Raw genomic sequence first — 15428 nt, 5'->3', positions numbered from 1 at the left:
TAATGTATCATTCCTGTACGAACAAACGACTGTACAAGCAACACACTGTTTGGGTTAGTATATTGTATAAAAAATATATAATATAGGGTTAAAATATTTTGTCAAAAGGAATGAATGTACCTCTTCATCCTCTCAACATTAACACTATAACTATACCGGAATTCTATAACTACCACAATGGCTATAGCGGTCTTACTAGACTGCACCAAATGTCATTTTTGTCATGTCATATGTACATTTGAAGCTTATATTGAGGTTTTAGAATGAAGCTTTACATGTCTGTCAACATACTTTATAATGGCATCACCCTTAAAAAGTGTCGAAATCCTCAAACAAAATCCTCAATTTGAATAAAATCAAATAGTATGGAATAAATTGAGCACCAAGTGCCAAGAGAACAAAGATAGGTCTACATATTATGATTTTTTGTAATATATAATTGTGTAAGAGCTACTAGGCCGTGCCCAAAGTTATGTTCATGGTAGAAATACTAATTTTATTAAAATAACTATAGTAGAAGAAAATATACACACATTTAGGAAAAGTAAAGGTACTATAGCTATATGGGTTTAATTTCAACAAAGTTATTAATTGCAAAATAAAAAAAATGGTCAAAATGATCTCCTTGGTAGTTCTAGTGTTAAGATGTGGTCACACTTTAGATTAGGGTCCAATTCTTACTATTAACTACGACTTTTGCCTCTCTTACTGCTTATTGATAGTTAGTAAGGTAGTTGTTCTTTTTAGGTATTGGGTAGGATTATGGCTTGTAGAATATAATCATGAAGAATAAAGCATTAATATGTTGTTTATAAACTAAAGTGTAGTATATATATATATAAAAATATATATACACACACACACACACACACACACACACACACACACACACACACACACACACACACATATATTTCACATTTCAAGTGTTCTTCACTAACAGACTACACTTTACTTGTAGGTGCCACATGGACTATTTGCATCAAATGAAAAATATTTTTTTTTTTAAAAGTGTATCGATAAGAGTAAATTGAACACTATACTACATATAATTACACTATACATTAATGAAACTAGATACCTAAATGACACACGGTTGTCTGTGTTGTCAGATCATTAGCCCTTTTTTGCAGCCCAGAGAGAAAGTGCACGTTGTTGCCAGATTGAGAAGAATAAGTAAACCCTGGGCATTAAATGTATCCTTTTAAGAGAAAAACTCTTGAAATCTAATAACCACAAGCAGTAAAGATATACAGATGCAAGTTAACGGAAAAGTCAAATAAAGTGCTTTCAGGACAAATAAATAGCAAATATCACAATGATTATTTTTACTTTATCAAGAGGAGAAATTGTTATCATGATTCAAATATGATTAATCGTGCTAAACTGAAGTACTTGCTCAGTTGCTTTGAGTCTTCCTAAATATACTGTTCTAGAGAAAATCTGCTTTCCAGAAAATTCAGGAGGCATATGGAGGGAAGGAGATGAGCCAGATAAGACTCTGAGATCAGATTAGAGAACTATGGCTCATTAAGTGACCCCTTGAGTGGACCTGGACAGGGCTAATTTTGCAGATTACCGCTGATCTTCCAGGAGTTTCCTTCTAACCTGCATCCACTGTAGCTCACCTCATGATACTACAACTTCTTTTAGTTTTGAGAAATATTAAATGTCTGAGCTGATGGCAATGTCTTTGAATGGTGCAGGGTTATTTTACTGCAGACTAGGGCTGCGCAATATATCGGAATTATCGAAATATTGCAAATGTATATATCGCAATATGCATATCACAACGGCACGCAATATCTGAATGATTTTAATATTCAACATTGTGAAAAAGTGTATGTTTTAGGTCAAAGCTGTGATGCATATAGCAGAGAATAGACTGGGCACACAACTTTTACTTATGCGACTTGCTTGAGGTTAAAAAGTTATTAAACGCAATAACTTACGAAAAACAACAATTTGCAGTCTCGCGCTGTCTGACACACACCGAAACGTGCGCATGTCGCCTCTCTGAAAGCGCGTGATCCCTTTAGTTCCGTTTTGTGTCTGGATTACATTTGCAATTACATTTTTTGTTTGTTTACATTGATGTTAAAATTATATTGTCAGATTTGTGACATACATTTTTGCTAAAACGCTTCTGGACTCACTTTCAGAAGTTGTAGCGATGCTTTCTTTTGCCAGAAAGAATGTGAAACACATAAATGGTATTCTCAGTGTTTCATTTAAAAAAAAATTGTATTTAAATAGATTTCACACACTAATTGAAATATCGTATCGCATATCGAATATCGCATTATTTAAAGCTACACTGTGTAACTTTTTTAGTTTATTCTTAGCTAAAAACACTTAGTTCTTTCAAAAATATGTGCTCATTGTATTTTTTGCTCAATGTATATTTACTTCTTTCAAGTAATAAAGTATTCTTGTAAGTTTATAATATGCCATTCAAAATACATACGGGTGAGGGGTTCGAATGCAGGTCGCCATGTTGCCTCTCCATCTTGAAAGTACATTAGCCAAAGAGGGACATACCCGTTAAATCAAGCTTCGCCTTTCGCGTTTTAACACTCGATGGCACCGTGTCGAATGTGAAGAGGGGGATTGCCATGTTAATCTTGGACTAATTAGGAGTTAAAACGAAATCAGAATTGAGAAGAACAGAAACAATTATTCACTGGATGGTCATATACCTTTTCACCGCTGGATTGGGGAAAATATCACACAATGTGGCTTTAACATGGAATCGCATGTCGCATTTTTCTTCAATATTGCAAAGCCCTACTGCAGACTAAACATTTACTGGGTCGTTTTGTCTGGTCAGCTGTGATTTAGATAAAATTACCTTTGATCTCTCTTTGTGACTGAGGTCAAAAGGTCTTTAACGCCACTTGTTTTTCAGCTCATGTATAAGTTTCACTTTTGCTTTCATTGTGAAGGCTTTCATTTTGTGGTTAATATATGCTCTGTCTACCCTGCACAAAAATGCTGACAGAACCTTGTGGACCAGAGCGAAGCAGGGATAAACATGGTAGCATTAAAACTGCTTTAAAAATGCATAGGTCATCATTTATTTATCTGATTGTCAAAACAGCAGAGGCATTAGTATGACAGTAGTTAACTGCTCAAGCTGTAAGCTCCTCAAAGCTGTCTCGTAATGACTGTTTTTCAGTTTTCTGCTAATTATATTGCTCTATGCTTCAAAAAGGCAACATTAAGAGGCTTCTGAATGTTTTCCCTATTGTCCCATTACCATTGAGTCAGTTGTAAATGCTATTGTAATTCCAGGCCAGAGTGCTTGAAAATCTCAGCTTGCTGACGCTCTATCATTGCTCAAGACAATTAACAACTAGATGTTTACATTGTTTCTAGGGTGTTTATACGTGCTGTAGGAGTTTGTGTTGACTGAACCGAGTCAAAAGCCAAACCCAAGTGTTTATGATATTCTATTGATTGTCAAGAAAGGTAAGAGCACATTTTTACATAACATGCCACATCATTCATGTCCGTAGAATGGTAAAAATTCACTCAAAAAATACAATTCTGTAATCCTTTATTAGATCATTAATAGGAGTTCTGAGAAATGCTAACTTTAGCATGCTAGCATTGAAAGCATATGATCCCACACTCCCTGCAAATCGCTGCCCAAAAGCCACGCCTCCTCCAAAACGCATGAATGTGCACAGACCAGAAGCGAGACGACCAGAGATGTTATTGGATTACATGTGTCGTTCAGAGGTGAGAAAACTTTACAGTACAGTGATTTAAAGTAATACAATAGCCAATGTAAACTGTTTGCCTGCCATTGTCACTCTGTCTGCACAGAATACGTGAACGCGCTGATGAAGTATGATGTCTACGTGAACGGGCTCACACGTTGACTGACAGGGAACACGTGATATTTCATTCGGACCAATTGCAATGATTAAACTAACATTTTATGCCTTCCACAGACGATATATATATTTATACAAATACATTTAGACCACTTAACAGTGATTACTATGACAGGGCCGCCTCTACAGAATCTACAGCGCATCTAATCCAGTAGCCTTGCCCGTCGACTCATGGAGGGCTCGTGCTAGGAGCTGGTCAACAACATAAAACATGCAGAGGAAGATTAAGATATTGCACTATTCCTGATTGTGGAAGAACACAGTCGCTGCATAAGCTTCCTTCTGATCATAATATTAGGAATGTGTGGTTGAACTTTATTTTTAATGAAGTTGCAGCTCACGTGGGGAAGACATGTTCACTTCAGTTCACTGCGGGATCGTTTGATCTTGCGAGCTATGTGTAATATAAAAATAATAGTCCAATCCGTCGCAGGTCGATGAGAGATAAAACATTGTGTTTGTTTGATAAAGACGTTTACGAGCCCTGTGATCGAGATAATCATTCTGGGTTCCGATTCCACACTCTCTCCCCTCCTTCATGTGAACTGACAGCGGAGCTTAAGCTCATTAAATATACAAATCTTCTCCAATCCTAGCCATGGGCGTTTACTTCCAAGTCTCCAGTGCGTCACGCCCAACAAAACCCAGCATTCAAGAGAGAGCCTCAAAACCAGTGTAGAAAATAGCCTATTACATATTAGTTATGATGTTTTTGAATGTAAAAACCACACAAACATCATTAGTTGACCTCAGACAACAGTATAAAAAAATAAAAAGGCCAGTTCATGACACCTTTAACACAATGTGATTCCAAGGCTCTATCATTTTTTTCTTTCTTACACACACAAAAGAAGAAGTTTCAGATACTGTCCTAGATGTTTTTTTACCATGCAGTAGACCTTATTTAGGTTAGAACTTTACGAGGATAAAAACGAGGCTGTGGAAGTTAGACTTTCAGCCTATACAATGGCACGCACGGTCTAAAGATCAGGTAATTTTTACAACTCGCAATTAGACGTGCCGGTATACGTTAATATCACGATAATGAACATGCACAATATTGTTATCATGGGCCCTTAATATGGTGAATAATTATTTATTACGAAAAACTAAATAGCTGCGCTACTTTCTGTTTCTGAACAGCATTTAAATGTTTTTAACAGGCTAACAGCTATTTTAATTGTTGTATTTGCATTGTGTGTGTGCACCGTAGCACCAAATACATGTATACTTAAAGACTTAATAGGCTATTTATTTTCTAACTTAAACATTTTAATCTGGACTACAACATGCCCTAGAAAATTATTGAAAATATTCTGATTCTTTATTATTGTTCTGTAAAATTGTACAATAAGGATCCATTAGGTAACATTAGTTAACATTAACTGACTGAAAAATACTTCTAGATAATTAATTAATTTCATTTAAAATCCATTGAGGGCTACTGTAGAAACATGACGGTGCAAAATGTTGACTTCAATGTAAGGGGACCCGTCATGTTTGAAGATAGAAATGGCTCGTTGTGAGGTAATAAAAACATAACGGTTCATTATGTAAGGTCTTTATACACCACTGAAAACATAGTTATGTATATTATATTGCATTTATGTCAACTACTACACACTGGCAAACATGAACCAACAATAATCAGTAGAATTTTTATAGGTCCTGTTCTTCGCGATTCCGTCTTTCAAACTTTAGTTAGTGTGAAATGTTGCTGTTGGAGCATAAATAATACCTGTAAAATTATAAAGCTCAAAGTTCAATGCCAAACGAGATATTTTATGTAACAGAAGTTCCCTTTCAAAGCTTACAGCGAACGGCCGGTTTGGACTACACCGCTGCACTTCCTTCAGGAATGACGTCACTAGAACCGTTTGTTGACTTACCCTCCGCCCACAAGAACACGCAAAAAAGGGGGCGTGGTCTTGTTGCTCTCCCAAGTGGAGAAGAGCGCGCATTCAGCGCTTGCATCTCCCCATTATGGTAAGAGGTGGGACCTTTCCGGGCAAAGTGAGCTAAGCTGCTGTCCAATCACAACACCGGAAGAGCTGGCCCAATCAGAACTCGTTACGTATTTCTGAAGGAGGGACTTCATAGAACAAGGAAATCATCAGGCCGTTTTTAGGACAGAGGAAACAGCGCTGTACAGATAAGTAAATTGTGTGAAAAATACTGTGTTTTTTTACACGCGAAACTCATGTTATATTGCACACTGTAAACACAATCAAAGCTTCGAAAACACACAAAGAATGGGACCTTTAAAAACTACCGTTAACAAAGAACAACAACTTCTGTAACAAGTGTAGCTATTGCTCATTATTAAATGTTAGTTAATGCATTAACTAACGTTAACTAATGTGGGACATTATTGTAAAGTGTCTTTATAATTGTTTTGCACTTTAATCTGTTGAAAAATGTGTTTAATTTTTTTTTTTGTGTGTATAGCTTTATTGTATTTAAATGTTAACAGTTATTTTTGGTATAAGAAAAAAAGTTATTAAACCTGTTATAATCACACTTTGCAACTTATTTGAATATCGTGATAAAACCCTACACCATGATAAAAGCCTCAGCAATTATCGCAACATGAAAATTTGATTCAGTCATATGCCTACTCGTAAATGTAAAAACTGTTTTCTGGAGTTCTTGTCTACTGAATTTACCTCAATTGTATAGTCCTCGTCAGTTTCCCACTTCTAGTCCCATTTATTGATTATTAGCTTTTACAATGAAACAAGTATTTTGTATAGAGCACCTGCAAGTTATAGTCTTTGAAGCAAAAGGAGTAAACCTTAATGGAATTCTGCAATCGACACCTTTCACTATTCAATCACGGCAACCATTATCATAATCTCTCACATATTTTTCAGATTAATTGCACAGCCCTTATTGTTAATAAAATTGCCATCCATCCTAGCTTTCCTTGATGCATTCACAAGAGTTTATGATAGAAGTAATGTCCAATTTGTAAATGAAGCACATCTTTTCAATGAACAAAAAAAGTATGAATGATTGGTTAACAAATTTAACTCTGTTTACTTCAACTCACTTGACTCAATGATCTAGTGGTTAGCAGCTCACTGCCAGGGAAGATTATCAGAAGATTAACGTACGTACATTTCGCTCTGTTACTCAAACAAAGCAATTGTACGGCTTCAGGAGACTTAGAATATGGTGCACAAGTCATATTAATTAATGATACACTCTAAAAAATGCTGGGTTAAAAACAACCCAAGTTGGGTTGAAAATGCACCGACCCAACAATTGGGTTGTTTTAACCCAATGGTTGAGTTGTTCTTACCCAGCAATTGGGTTGTCTTAAGCAACATTTAACCCAACCACTGGGTTAAAACAACTCAGCCACTGGGTTAAAACAACTCAACCATTGGGTTAAAACAACTCAATTGTTGGGTCGGTGCATTTTCAACCCAACTTGGGTTGTTTTTAACCCAGCATTTTTTAGAGTGTACTTTATATTGTTTTGGTGCTTTTGCTTAATTTTTAAAGCCTAAAAATGAATGGAATGGAAAATCAAAGGGAAAGGCAACTAGTGCAGTCCTATGGGTTCGTAATAACAAACTAGAATTTTAATTTCTGGACGAACTTTATCTTTAAGTGTGAATATTTTATTCTTAGAGTTACAGGTACTAAAATAAGATTTTTTCTGAACACTATGCTATATATACTCCATGATTTAATAACTTGGCTCTCTTTTAAAGTAAGGGTAAGTTTGGCCATCAGACACACAGACAGCATGTTCTACAAGGGCTGCAGGTGATGGATGAGAGGGGAGCGCTTGCATAATTCACAGAGAATTAACAAGGGAAGATGAGAAGTGGCATGTAGTAGATTCTATTCTCCAGACGACAGGAGAGCTGCTCAGCTCATCTAAGGTCAGTGGGTGAAGTACACACAGATGCAATCAATGATTTCAATGCTCCAAAACTGAAAACAATTGCCAAACCACACAATTTTGGCATCAACACATGTCATGTACAATAGCTCAAAAATGGCTCACCAAACTAACCATCAGAATTTTGACTCCTTTTACCCCAGAATACAATAAATAAATCTCCCACAACATTAATAAACTAAATAAAAAGGCTAGTGAACTACACACGGTAAGACCAGCCATGTGAATTAAGAAGGGTCCATTTTGAATTCATTAAGAATAAATACTCTTAAAGACTGGATTTGAGCATAGCCTGCCTGAAATGTGGATTTTCGCAGCTGGAATGACATCACATCTGTCTATGTGTTCTCTGGCTTTAATCTCTGATTTATTCCCTTCTCTCGCCATCCCTCCCGTCCTCCCTTTCTCTCTCCATCTCTGTCTCTAACCAACCCCCCCCATCACTGATGCATCGCACCAGTCCTGTTGAAGGCTTCTTGTCTGTGCATGAGAGGAGGGTCTGGCACAGTAAAACTCTTCAGCTGTCTATTGTCAGAGAAGAAGAATGCCTTTACTGTCAATATAATCTACAGTTTGCACTGGCTCTACTTGCCTTGGAAGACAAGTAACATAACTGCAACAGTTCACAATGGGAAACATGTTTATAACTGTAACAAAAGGCCAATTTCCACTGTAAGCATTTCAGTCGATGATTTTATCGATGATTTGTCAATATGTAGTTCTCTTAGGAATGTGTACAAGATTCCATTTGGAACTCCCAATACCATTTGGATTGGAACAAATCCTAAAGGCATCATTCATGACCCTAGCCGTATACTGTACCTTATGTGGGTTATTTCCTACATGTGCATTCTAAAATAATTAGTTATTTTGTGTTGTATAATTAATATTCCCATAAAAATTGTTATTGAAGTTAAATAGTCTGTGATTTTCACCAGTTTGTCAGAAATAGATTCTACATTATTTTCAACCACATTCAAAATTTGCAGATCTACACTGTCAGCTCTTACACACTGATGGACCTGGGCGGACTAAACCACCAGAAAATCTTCTTAAAGTGTTAGTCAGACTGCTCAGCTATTTTTAGCTTGAATAAAACACTACAATACAAATTTCGCATTATTGTATTTGTGTTACACGGCCAGCATGTCTGACACACATCAAGAGAAATATTCATCTGTAAGCTACTTAAAAAAAAAAAAAAAGGAAACAGAGTTGCTAAAACGATTTTTCATCATGATTTGGCATCGATCCTAATAGGATTTTAAAAAATCCTAGGCCTAATTCATAAACCGTAACTCCTAAAAAAAAATTATGTTTTTTTATATATGCAAAGCTCTATATTGTTAAGATTCGGTTTTCTGTAGCGTTACGTTAGAAGAAATTACTTATTTATTTACTTTTCTTAGGTAGCCTAAATAAGTAGCCTAATAAAATAAAAATCAGTTTATCCAGTCATTATTTCTGAAATCGAACCAGGAACCTTTAAGGCTGATTCCAAATATTGTATATCTGACTGTGCACCTGAGAGGAGGAGATCATGTGATGAGATATACCTACCTTCAGTTGCATAGTTGTGGTCTCGGAGGAAGCTGTTGTTGATCTTGCGGGTGTCTATTTCCTCATCCATCGAGAAAGGCGCTGATAACACTGACAAACGGAGAGAGAAACGCGCTATCTATCCATGATCCGCGCTTGTGCGTGCGTTCAGCCCAGAGCCCGGAGCGCGACACACGGACGCACCATTCGCCTACAGCAGTCCTGCTGAAATCCGTCTGTAAATGAACGTGGTGAGGTAGAAAGCCGGTGTCGGTTCGCAAGGTGTCACAAGGCGGGGCTGTCTGCAGCAAACCGTGATTTAATGTAAAGTTCCACGATGACAACAATCCAAATCCAAATCCATGCCTTGAAATTAGTTGTCATTCACAGTTTGACGAGTTTCGAATGTGACCGGCGGCGTACAGCCTCAGAGCGCTCGCTTTCCTCTCTGTCGCTCCGTATGAGCGCGCTGAAGTGCTGACGTGACGCTGCCGTGGACGCGCCGCATCGGCTGAAGTGATGAGAGACTGGCGCTGCAGCAGTGACTCCGCCCCCTCTGTCCACCTGCGTCAGCAGCATCACTCCTGCGCTGATGGTGATGTTATGCGCGATGGTGTTTCAGCACTTGTTGAATTATACCCATCTGCATCACTTTTATAGCCTAATAACTAATGGTGGTGATGGCGAAGCGCCTAAGTAGGCTATAATAAAGCAATGTCATTGGTAGGCCTAATTGACAGGTGACGTGCACATATTGTTTAAGACAGACTGGGGCTAGTTGTCACAGAGGCAATATTTCAGAACGGGTATGTCAAAAAACAGTGGTTTATGTTTCAAACTCCTTTTTTGTGAATTATTTCCTTCAAACATTCTAAATATATAGGTTTTTTTTTTTTACAAAATAAAACCTCACTTGGATACGTTCAGACAAGAACCATAATAAAGATTTTGAACTGTCGGGGTTAAATAAAGAGATTACACTGTAAACTGTACAGTCGGCACTAGTAGTCAAGTCAATTTTATTTGTATATGCACTTTTCATGGGCTATACGCATTGATTCAAAACAGCTTTACAGAAAATCATGATAAAACAGCTTCAAGTGTTCTAGAAATAAATCGAGTTTATAATATTATAATAATGTATTAAGCAGATTAAAGCTTGACAATATATTTTACATTTTAACAGTGATTTGCCATATTTGAAATTTGCTTTATTTATTATATAGGCTATCACTTTATGTGAGTAGTCTCTGGATACATTTGGAAATATTCAACTTCATATACTGTATAGAGCTGTGTGATAATATAGCTTATATTTTGTGACAATAAATCACACAGCCGAGACTGCTGTGCGATAATAACATTTACATTTTGCGATTTTACAATTTAAATGATCACATAGCCAACATTTGCTATATATAGTAAGTGTACTGTATGCATGTGGGTGTAAAATTAGATGTCCTATAAATCCAACTTTAAATATATTGTTGGACTACTACAAATTTTACGAAGATATAGTATATACCACTTTATGTGAGTGTACTGAACAGTATATGCTGATAAAGTTTTGTATACTTGTAATAGTTGAAGGTTGGAGCTATTCATTCGTTGATAAAAAAATGTAGACTACAGTATTTAGCTTTTTGGTCAAAATTAATAAAATTTAAATAATGTGTGAATAAATGAATCCATGTATTTGTGAACTACACCGTGGCAATTCAAAGTGCTTTACACATAAATGGAATTAAAATATTCATAAGAGAATAAAAAAAATAACAGCAACTCAGCCACGAAGTGGTAGGCCACCTAAAATTAAACAACAGGCTCTGCGCATGCTGAGGCGCACAGTACGCAGAAGTCGCCAACTTTCTGCAGAGTCAATAGCTACAGACCTCCAAACTTCGTGGCCTTCAGATTAGCTCAAGAACAGTGGGTAGAGAGCTTCATGGAATGGGTTTCCATGGCCGAGCAGCTGCATCCAAGCCTTACATCACCAAGTGCAATGCAAAGCATGCAATGCAGTTGTGTAAAGCACATCACCACTAGACTATAGAGCAGGGGAGACGTGTTCTCTGGAGTGACCAGCCATGCTTCTCTGTCTGGCAATCTGATGGACAAGTCTGAGTTTGGCGGTTGCCAGGAGAACAGTACTTGCCTGACTGTATGTGCCAAGTGTACAGTTTGGTGGAGGGGAGGTTATGCTGTTGGGTTGTTTTTCAGAGGTTGGGCTTGGACCCTTAGTTCCAGTGAAATTAACTCTTAATGCCAATAATAATAGTAGTAATAATAATAGTATACCAAGACATCTTGTACATTTTCATGCTCCCAACTCTGTGGGAACAGTTTGGGGGTGGCCCTTTTGAACACCTTTGGGATGAATTAGATTCCCATAAACACACTCCTAAACCTTGTGGAAAGCCTTCCCAGAAGAGTTGCAGCTGTTATAACTCCATACCTTCAAAAAAAACTCCAAACCCTACAGATTAAGAAAAGGATGTCATTAAAGTTCATGTGCATGAAAAGGCAGGCATCCAAAAACCTTTGCCAATATAGTGTATTGCCACAGTAATGTCTTCAGCTAATCAGCTTTAGATTCTTTCCATCTAAACTGCTTATATCTCTTAAGCCTAGTAGTGAATGTTTCATGAGCAGTAGGATAATCTCTCTCTCTCGCAGTCACGCAGAGCCGAAGCACAACCAAAGCAATGGCCTTCTGCAAAATGCATGCAGTTTTGTTTTTTTAACCGCTAGAGGGCCAAAAGTTACATAGTGTACCATTAAGAATTAGTCACATTTATATCTGGGGCAAGTTGTCACGTTTTAAAAATTCTACATTCATACAATTTTTTTAATTGTAGTATTTGTTGGCCAAATTGTTTTTTGAAATTCTGTTTCTGTTTAATGAATTTTGTTGTGTTTTATAATTGTTTTATTTTCAAAACTTTGATGGTACTTGGACATGACATGATAAAACAACATGAGTGAAAACAACATGTTGAAAATTAAAAAGATTAATTTAAAATTTTGGGTGAAATATCCCTTTATGTCATTCTGCATTGGATTTTTTTGCTTTATTCAGTCCTATAGTATTAGCATCAAAACTTGACAAAGTATTTATATAATGCTGTAAAGTATTTCAATGTATACATGTCAAAAACATGGTATTACATGGCACATTTGTATTATTTAGACTCTTTCAAAGACAAGAGAGTAGCATTTATTATGTACTTTTCCTGCCAATGCACATCAAAAAACAGCCCATGATTTCTTCACATTTCATTTGCAGCAAAAACCTGTCTCTTTTTTGAGTGCTAAAACATTTACAGCCTGCTCAGGTTATTTGACACATCACTGATCTTGAACTGCACGCAAAATGAGTCAAATGCATTATCTCTATTCCTCCATAATACAGAGCAGTGAAGCATGGACCTCAAACCTACTCTTACTGTTGACCACTTCAAAATCTTTATATCCCGATCCTATTGTGTGCCACATTGTGGCGAATTAAATCCTCTCTGCCTCAAATCCCTTTAATTAGAAGATAACAGGGAACGCCAAACCCCTCGAGTAATCTTGATACTAGTTGAGGTGGAATTACAGAAGATTATTTCTGCTCAGTCAATGGTGGTTTAAACTCAGTCATAGCCATATATTTTTAACATAGAATGCTGCGGATAACAAGTGTACTTAAAATGAATATTCCAGGTTAAATAGAACTTAAACTGTAATTATGGAGTAATTATCTGTTTTTGATTAGCACAGAACATTATTTTGACAGTAATACACTTATAAAAAAGGATGCATGAAGCTAGAATAAATTGTTTTTAAAATAAGAAGTGTTAAATTACAGTATATATATATACCAAATTAATACCTAAATAGGAGTTTTAATACCTAAAGTAAAGTGCAAAAATAATATATAATTAAAGCTGCAAGCAGCATTTAGCGGGGTTCAAGCAATTAAGGCCTTTAAACAGTTTAGGTGTTTCGCATTTAAGGGCCTTTAAGCAGTAAAATAATTAAAACAGAGCTCAGATTAAATTAAATGATAAATTGACTAAATACGATTTTAAACGTTATAATAGTGACTTTATAAAGTCTAAATATGAATTATTGAACGAAATGGCTATTTTAACCAGCAGGTGGCGGTAGAGGATTAGTAATTGGTGTTCTGGGTGGTTGCTAGGGTGTTGCTAGGCAGTTGCTAAGGTATTCAGAGTGGTTGCTAGGGTGTTGCTAGGCAGCTGCTAAGGTATTCCGGTTGGTTGCTATGGCATTGCTAGGTGGGTGCTAGGGTGTTCTGAGTGGTTGCTAGGGTGTTGTTAGGGTGCTAGGGTGTTGCTTAGTGGTTGCTAAGGTAATTTGGGTGGTTGCTAGGCAGATGCTAAGGTGTTCTGGGGGGTTGCTATGGTGTTTCTAGGCAGTTGGTAGTTGTCACAGTTGGTTACTATGGAGTGTTTATAGAGTTCTTAATATGTTTCAGCCTGGTTTTAGCACATAGCTAATCACTATTAACATGTAGCTTTATGCTTGCTAGTAAACTAGTAGTTTACTAAGAGTATACTTTAAAGTGTACTTTCATAAACTAAAAAAATGTGATACACGTATTGACTAAGTACACTGTGAACATACCATTAAGTTCACTTGTATATATTTGCAGACGCAGTACAAACAAAAAACTTAGTTGAAAACTAAGTAGTGTTTGCTACTGTTTACATTACTTAAAGGTGCACTATGCAACTTTCTGTCCACTGGAGGGCGCCTATTCAAAACAAATGCGTAGTTTGATGACGCAAAGTGTGAGCACAGCATCTTGGGAGATGTGGTCTTCACATCACAGCCGGTGAAAAATAGGACTCACGTTCATGCATGCGGTTATTAATGTTACTGTAGTGTAAAGCAGAGCAGGACCGAGTTTTGTGGAGCTGAGCACGGCTGCTGGAGCGATTGTTAAACAAATATCCGCCTCGCGAATACCAGGACTTTTATTATGACAGGAAGGGACACAGTCGCCGGGCGCCTGCACAGATCCGCTCTTCCGGTTATGATTATGAGGTAATGCAGCTCTGTTTATCATATTAGATACATTTAAGTGTGTTGAAAATTATGTTATGACGTTACTCCGTGCGTTCAGTTGTTCACACTGCTAAGAGTAAAGCGCTCCTGCCAAATAAAAGCCGAAACCGAGGGTAGCCCAGATATGACGCAATTGACGGGCGACTTCCTCAAACGCTATGCTGAAACGTCCCTGTCCTTAGTTAACATAGCAATTTTCTCACAATTTACAAATAGTTGGAAACATCTGGGATATTGTAGGTACTCAACTGAACAAAATGTATAACACCGGCCTAGTGATTTTTGGATATTTTACTGCAAAAATACTACATAGTTCACCTTTAACAGTCTACTTTTAAACACTAATAAGTAAGCCAATTTAGACCCAAGTAGTATTGAAAAAGTACACTTACAAGTATAGTTCTAGCATATGGATATTTCTATAATTACTATATCAATTTTGCTTAAAATTTACTTGAATTTGAATTAAGTACACTTCATAAAATGAACTTGAAGTATACCTATTTTAAGGGTATGCATGGATAAATCATAATAATATCAATAACATATAACATAAATATAATAATAATAGATTTTATTTATAACGCACTTTACATTCCGATAAAATTTTAAAGTGCAACAAAAGGGAAAAAATAACAAAAAATGAGTGGAAGTCTCTGTAAGCTCCACAGTACACTGTGGTCCACTCCATGTTTTACATTTCTCCCAGCACTAGAGGCTCTATGCTACATATTCCCAATTCGGCAGTGTCCTGATGACGTCGTCGAGCCATGACAGCTGAAGACCAGATGATGGGGATCGCTGCAGCATCATGCAGGGGGCAAAAAAAGTTTTCTGGGCACTTCTGTGGACACACCGGGGTAAGCGCAGAAGTCGAAGCCGTTCCACGGGCGCAATGCAAGACAGAACAGCGGCGCAGCTGAGAAGCGGAACATCTGAACATTATGCCGGATGCTGATGACGCTAGCCGGTGCAAACGCCGCCAATTAACCGTC

At 37.0% G+C, this 15428-nt stretch overlaps 1 protein-coding gene across 2 annotated transcripts in view; it reads right to left on the bottom strand.

Moving 5' to 3' along the window:
• LOC137047002 (serine/threonine-protein phosphatase 2A 55 kDa regulatory subunit B beta isoform) overlaps positions 1 to 15428 on the bottom strand; it is a 104799-nt gene that overhangs the window by 50992 nt on the left and 38379 nt on the right. The window contains exon 1 of one of the 2 annotated variants that reach the window (XM_067424534.1): positions 9379 to 9783. The exons of the other annotated variant lie outside the window; for it this stretch is intronic. Within the exon in view, the coding sequence (XP_067280635.1) occupies positions 9379 to 9448 (70 nt within the window). The 5' untranslated portion in view covers positions 9449 to 9783. Of the gene's footprint in view, positions 1 to 9378; positions 9784 to 15428 lie in introns of those variants that run through there. 2 annotated transcript variants of the gene reach the window in all.

Source organism: Pseudorasbora parva, chromosome 18 (assembly GCF_024679245.1).
Source record: "Pseudorasbora parva isolate DD20220531a chromosome 18, ASM2467924v1, whole genome shotgun sequence".
NCBI classification, from domain to species: Eukaryota; Metazoa; Chordata; class Actinopteri; order Cypriniformes; family Gobionidae; genus Pseudorasbora; species Pseudorasbora parva.
The sequence above is the reverse complement of the archived record's forward strand: the minus strand, read 5'-3'. Positions and strand labels throughout refer to the sequence as shown.